At 57.0% G+C, this 6637-nt stretch overlaps 1 protein-coding gene across 1 annotated transcript in view; it reads right to left on the bottom strand.

The window, feature by feature from the left end:
• LOC121275084 (rap guanine nucleotide exchange factor 4-like) overlaps positions 1 to 6387 on the bottom strand; it is a 6989-nt gene extending 602 nt beyond the window's left edge. The window contains exons 1-4 of the mRNA XM_041182490.1: positions 6345 to 6387; positions 5257 to 5403; positions 2450 to 2547; positions 1401 to 1526 (exon numbers count right to left, since the gene is read on the bottom strand). Coding sequence (XP_041038424.1) covers positions 1401 to 1526; positions 2450 to 2547; positions 5257 to 5356 — 324 coding nt within the window. The 5' untranslated portion in view covers positions 5357 to 5403; positions 6345 to 6387. The remainder of the gene's footprint in view (positions 1 to 1400; positions 1527 to 2449; positions 2548 to 5256; positions 5404 to 6344) is intronic.
• Positions 6388 to 6637: the final 250 nt, after the last annotated feature.

The following is a 6637-nucleotide window of genomic DNA, read 5'->3' as shown; positions in this document are numbered from 1 at the left end:
GGAGTTCCAGGATTTTGTCCGTGTGGTGTACGTACACCCACGGCGCTGTTAGGGAGGGAGTTCCAGGATTTTGTCCGTGTGGTGTAGGTACACCCACAGCGCTGTTAGGGAGGGAGTTCCAGGATTTTGTCCGTGTGGTGTAGGTACACCCATGGCGCTGTTAGGGAGGGAGTTTCAGGATTTTGTCCATGTGGTGTAGGGACACCCACGGCGCTGTTAGGGAGGGAGTTCCAGGATTTTGACCCGGCGACAGTGAAGGAACGGCCGATATATTCCCAAGTCGGGTTGGTGAGCGGCTCGGGAGGGGGAACTTGCAGGTGGTGGTGTTCCCCATGTGTCTGCTGCCCTCGTCCTTCTAGACGGTAGAGGTGGTGGGTTTGGGCGGCGCTGTCGAAGGAGCCCTTGGCGAGTTGCTGCAGTCCATCTTGTAGATGGTACACACACTGCTGCCCCTGTGCGTCGGTGGTGGTGGGGGAGGGAGTGAATGTTTGTGGATGGGGTGCCCCATCGAGCGGGGGCTGCTTTGTCCTGGACGGTGTCGAGCTTCTCGAGTGTTGTGGGAGCCGCACTCATCCAGGCAAGTGGGGAGTGTCCCATCACACTCCTGACTTGTGCCTTGTAGATGGTGGACAAGCTTTGGGGGGGGGAGTCAGGAGGTGAGTGACTCTCCGCAGGATTCCCAGCCTCTCTGACCTGCTCTTGTAGCCACAGTGTTTATATGGCTGGTCCCAGTTCAGTTTCTGGTCAATGGTAACCCCCGGGGGGGATTCACTGATGGTGATGCCAATGAATGAGTAGAGAGAGAGGGAGATGGAGAAAGAGGGAGAGGGAGTTGGGTAGAGAGAGAGAGACAGAGAAGAGCTCTCCGATTTCTCCAGAGATAGTTACCGCCCATCAACATCGGAAATCGCTCCACAACCAATGAAGGACCTTCCTTTTTGAAGTGTGGTCACTGTTGTTATAGAGGAAACGCGGGACCCTCCGACAGTGCAGCACTCCCTCAGCACTGACCCTCCGACAGTGCGGCTCTCCCTCAGCACTGACCCTCTGACAGTGCGGCACTCCCTCAGCGCTGACCCTCCGACAGTGCGGCTCTCCCTCAGCACTGACCCTCCGACAGTGCGGCACTCCCTCAGCACTGACCCTCCGACAGTGCGGCTCTCCCTCAGCACTGACCCTCCGACAGTGCGGCTCTCCCTCAGCAGGGGCACTGATGGTTGTCAGCCTGGATGATGGGGTAAAACTTAATGGAGTTGGTTGGGGGGTGGGGGGGGGAGGGGGCATGTGTTGGGGGAGGGGTGGGTGGGTGTTCACCTACCATGACCTGGTCTCAGAGGTCAAGTGCGCACCATCGAGGGACAGAGGCAGCCCTGTTGTTCTGTTAAAGACCTGATATTTACCTCATGGACACAGTTGAAGAGCTCCCAGTCATACTCGGTCAGGTGATTGGCCAGTTCCTTGGAGCTGAAGACCTCTAGGGTTGTGTGGGTACCTGAGCTTGGCTGCTGCTGCTCTGGGTGTGGAGCCTAAGGAACATTGACTTCCCATTAGATCGGTAACCCACTGAGCCTGGAATCGACAGATCGAGTTGACAACAGACAAAGGGAGAGTCCAGCCAGGGGTCGCTATGGGAATGTGCAAGAGGTAGTGCAGCAAGGCCTGGAGAAGGGACAACGTTAGATCAGGCAAGGCGAGTGGGATATTGGGTTGGCTGAATGAGAGGTTGGGAGATGGATGATGGTGGGAGTTAGATCATATTGAGGACAATGAGTGCGATGAGTGGGAGAGTTCGATGTGGAATTGGGGGGAGCTCGATGTTGAGTTGGGGAGAGTTCGATGTTGGGTTGGGGAGAGTTCGGTGTTGGGTTGGGGAGAGTTCGGTGTTGGGTTGGGGAGAGTTCGGTGTTGGGTTGGGGAGAGTTCGGTGTTGGGTTGGGGAGAGTTTGGTGTTGAGTTGGGGAGAGTTCGGTGTTGAGGTGGGGAGAGTTCGATGTTGAGTTGGAGAGAGTTTGGTGTTGAGGTGGGGGGAGTTCGATGTTGAGGTGGGGAGAGTTTGGGGAGAGTTTGACAGTGAGCTGGGCAGCTTAGATGTGGAGTTGGGGGGGGTTAGACGTGGAGCTGCGGGGCGGGTTAGACGTGGAGCTGGGGGGGTGGAGTTAGACGTGGAGCTGGGGGGGTGGTTAGACGTGGAGCTGGGGGGGGGTAGTTAGACGTGGAGCTGGGGGGGGTGGTTAGACGTGGAGCTGGTGGGGGTGGTTAGACGTGGAGCTGGGGGGTGCGGTTAGACGTGGAGCTGGGGGGTGCGGTTAGACGTGGAGCTGGGGGGCGTGGTTAGACGTGGAGCTGGGGGGGAGTTAGACGTGGAACTGGGCGGGTTAGACACTGAGCTGGGGGGGGGGTGGTTAGACACTGAGCTGGGTGAACCTCTCCAGATAACTGAGACATTTACCAGTGTTTCTCTCTGTTCTCTGGTACAGAAGTAGAGACGATCGTTCAGCCCCATTGATGTATAAACACATCGATCATTTGGCCTCAGTTCCACCATGTCTGGGAGAGAAACATTCAGGGTCATTCCTTCACATTGAGCTGATCGGAAGAACATTGAGAAACAGGAGGAGGAGGAGGCCACTCTGCCCCTCGAGCCTGCTATCCCCCATTCAACAAGGTCACGGCTGATCTCAACTCCACTTTCCTGCCTGTCCTTCCCCCCCCATAACCCTCGACTCCCTCGTCGATCAGAAACCCGTCTAACTCGGCCTCGAATATATTCACTGACCCGGCCTCCGCTGCTCTCTGTGGGGGGTGCGGCGGGGGGAGAGAATTCCACAGACTGACCACCCTCTGAGAGAAGAAATTCCTCCTCGTCTCCGTCTTCAATGGGAGACCCCTTATTCTGAAACTGTGCCCCCTCCTCCACCCCCTCGTTCTAGATTCCCCCATGAGTTGGGGGGAGGGGAAACATTCTCCCAGCATCCACTCTACAATCCCAGCTCTTCCCATCTATCCCAAGTGAACCGAGTCCCTCATCCTGGGCACCATTCTCATGAATCTCTCCCAATCCCTCTCCAAGGCCCTCACCTTCTCCCACAGTTGTAGACTGGCTGCAATCCTCCAGGGGTGGCTGAAATAGTCTTTTATAAAGTTCCCCGTGAGTTGCTTACTTGAAGTCCAACTCTTTGAGTGGAGAGTAATGGTCTGCCCCTTCCCCTCCCCCAGAATGCGGAGATTGACTAATCTTTCACAGGCATCTCTGGCTAAGCCAATGATTGTTAACCAACGTGACACCCACAGCACTGTTAGGGAGGGAGTTCCAGGATTTTGTCCGTGTGGTGTAGGTACACCCACAGCGCTGTTAGGGAGGGAGTTCCAGGATTTTGTCTGTGTGGTGTAGGTACACCCACGGCGCTGTTAGGGAGGGAGTTCCAGGATTTTGTCCGTGTGGTGTAAGTACACCCACGGCGCTGTTAGGGAGGGAGTTCCAAGATTTTGTCCGTGTGGTGTAGGTACACCCACAGCGCTGTTAGGGAGGGAGTTCCAGGATTTTGTCCCGTGTGGTGTAGGTACACCCACAGCGCTGTTAGGGTAGGAGTTCCAGGATTTTGTCCGTGTGGTGTAGGTATACCCACGGCGCAGTTAGGGAGGGAGTTCCAGGATTTTGTCCCGTGTGGTGTAGGTACACCCACAGCGCTGTTAGGGAGGGAGTTCCAGGATTTTGTCCGTCTGGTGTAGGTACACCCACGGCGCTGATAGGGAAGGAGTTCCAGGATTTTGTCCCCGTGTGGTGTAGGTACACCCACAGCGCTGTTAGGGAGGGAGTTCCAGGATTTTGTCCCGTGTGGTGTAGGTACACCCACGGCGCTGTTAGGGAGGGAGTTCCGGGATTTTGACCCGGTGACAGTGAAGGAACGGCCGATATATTCCCAAGTCGGGATGGTGAGTGACTCGAGAGGGGAACTTGCAGGTGGTGGTGTTCCCCATGTGTCTGCTGCCCTCGTCCTTCTAGATGGTAGAGGTCGTGGGTTTGGGCGGCGCTGTCGAAGGAGCCCTTGGTGAGTTGCTGCAGTGCATCTTGTAGATGGTACACACACTGCTGCCCCTGTGCGTTGGTGGTGGTGGAGGGTGTGAATGTTTGTGGATGGGGTGCCCCATCGAGCGGGGGCTGCTTTGTCCTAGATGGTGTCGAGCTTCTCGAGTGTTGTGGGAGCCGCACTCATCCAGGCAAGTGGGGAGTGTCCCATCACACTCCTGACTTGTGCCTTGTAGATGGTGAACAGGCTTTGGGGGGGGCAGTCAGGAGGTGAGTGACTCTCCGCAGGATTCCCAGCCTCTGACCTGCTCTTGTAGCCACAGTGTTTATATGGCTGGTCCCAGTTCAGTTTCTGGTCAATGGTAACCCCCAGGATGTTGATAGTGGGGGATTCAGCGATGGTAATGCCATTGAATGTCAAGGGGCGATGGTTGGATTCTCTCTTGTTGGAGAGATGGTCATTGCCTGGCACTTGTGTGCTGCGAATGTTACTTGCCACTCGTCAGCCCCGAGCCTGGATATTGTCCAGGTCTTGCTGCATTCGGACATGCGCTGCTTCAGTATCTGTGGAGTTGTGAATGGTGCTGAATATTGTGTAATCTGGGCGGCGCTGTCGAAGGAGCCCTTGGCGAGTTGCTGCAGTGCATCTTGTAGATGGTACACACACTGCTGCCCCTGTGTGTTGGTGGTGGTGGAGGGAGTGAATGTTTGTGGATGGGGTGCCCCGTCGAGCGGGGCTGCTTTGTCCTGGACGGTGTCGAGCTTCTCGAGTGTTGTGGGAGCTGCTCTCATCCAGGCGAGTGGGAAGTGTCTCATCTCACCTCTGACTTGTGCCTTGTAGATGGTGGACAGACTTTGGTGGGGGGGAGTCAAACATCCCCACTCCTGACCTTATGATGGAAGGAAGGTCATTGATGAAGCAGCTGAAGATGGTTGGGCCGAGGACACTAACCCTGAGGGACTGCTGCAGTGATATCCTGGAGCTGAGATGACTGACCTCCAACAACCACCATCGTCTTCCTTTGTGCTGGGTATGACTCCAACCAGCCGAGAGTTTTCCCTCTGATTCCCATTGTCTTCAGTTTTGCCCGGGGTGTAAACATTGTGCAATGGTCAGCGAACATCAGCCCAGTTCTGACCGTCCGGTGGAGGGGAGGTCATTGATGGAGCAGCTGATGGTTTGCCCGCTGGTTGGTGTCGGGCTCCCCGAGTGTTGGGTCTGGACTTACCCCCAGCTGAGCTCAGCTGCACCATAACGTGTCCCCCTTGGTCCACACAATCCTCCTCCAGGATAGAGATCAGGTCCTGCACAGATGTGTCCACGGGCATCAGCAACTGAATCTGGGAATGGTCCGCGCGGTGTATCTGATAGACAACTGGGGAAGAGAGAGAGAGAGACAAGGGAAGAAGGAAGGGTCAGGAGGACAGGGGAACGAGGTGTTTCCTGTCTGACCCGACACACCAGACAAGAGAGCATTTCCCATAATAAATAGTGCCACACTGTCGGAGGGTCAGCACTGAGGGAGAGCCGCACTGTCGGAGGGTCAGTGCTGAGGGAGCGCCGCACTGTCGGAGGGTCAGAGCCAAGGGAGCGCCGCACTGTGGGAGGGTCAGTGCTGAGGGAGAGCCGCACTGTCAGAGGGTCAGTGCTGAGGGAGAGCCGCACTGTCGGAGGGTCAGCGCTGAGGGAGAGCCGCACTGTCGGAGGGTCAGCGCTGAGGGAGAGCCGCACTGTCGGAGGGTCAGCGCTGAGGGAGCGCCGCACTGTAGGAGGGTCAGCGCTGAGGGAGCGCCGCACTGTCCGAGGGTCAGTGCTGAGGGAGCGCCGCACTGTGGTAGGGTCAGCGCTGAGGGAGCGCCGCGCTGTGGGAGGGTCAGTGCTGAGGGAGCGCCGCACTGTGGTAGGGTCAGCGCTGAGGGAGTGCCGCGCTGTGGGAGGGTCAGTGCTGAGGGAGCGCCGCACTGTCGGAGGGTCAGTGCTGAGGGAGCGCCGCACTGTCGGAGGGTCAGCGCTGAGAGAGCGCCGCACTGTCGGAGAGTCAGCGCTGAGGGAGAGCCGCACTGTCGGAGGGTCAGCGCTGAGGGAGCACTGCGCTGCCGGAGGGTCAACATTGAGGGGGAGCCGCACTGTCGGAGGGTCAGCGCTGAGGGAGCACTGCGCTGCCGGAGGGTCAACATTGAGGGGGAGCCGCACTGTCGGAGGGTCAGCGCTGAGGGAGCACTGCGCTGCCGGAGGGTCAACATTGAGGGGGAGCCGCACTGTCGGAGGGTCAGTGTTGTTTGACCATGTGATGGTGGGAGGAGGTATTTAACCTACTTTCACTGCTTGCCCTTAACCGCTGGGTGTTCACAGCATTATCTTCCAGACTTGTAAACCTGTTCAAACTGTTCCTGAGCTGTGGAAGGATTGAGAGATTGGTAATGCTTCCAACAGGAATATTATCCATCCTAGGGTGCACAGCCCAAAATATAAACACTCCCAGGACAGGTACAGCACAGGGTTAGATACAGAGTAAAGCTCACCCTACACTGTCCCCATCAAACACTCCCAGGACAGGTACAGCACGGGGTTAAATACAGAGTAAAGCTTCCTCTACACCGTCTCCATCA

The sequence above is a fragment of the Carcharodon carcharias genome (genome assembly GCF_017639515.1).
Source record: "Carcharodon carcharias isolate sCarCar2 chromosome X unlocalized genomic scaffold, sCarCar2.pri SUPER_X_unloc_17, whole genome shotgun sequence".
NCBI classification, from domain to species: Eukaryota; Metazoa; Chordata; class Chondrichthyes; order Lamniformes; family Lamnidae; genus Carcharodon; species Carcharodon carcharias.
Note: the sequence above shows the minus strand (reverse complement) of the source record. Positions and strands in the feature narration are given on the sequence as shown.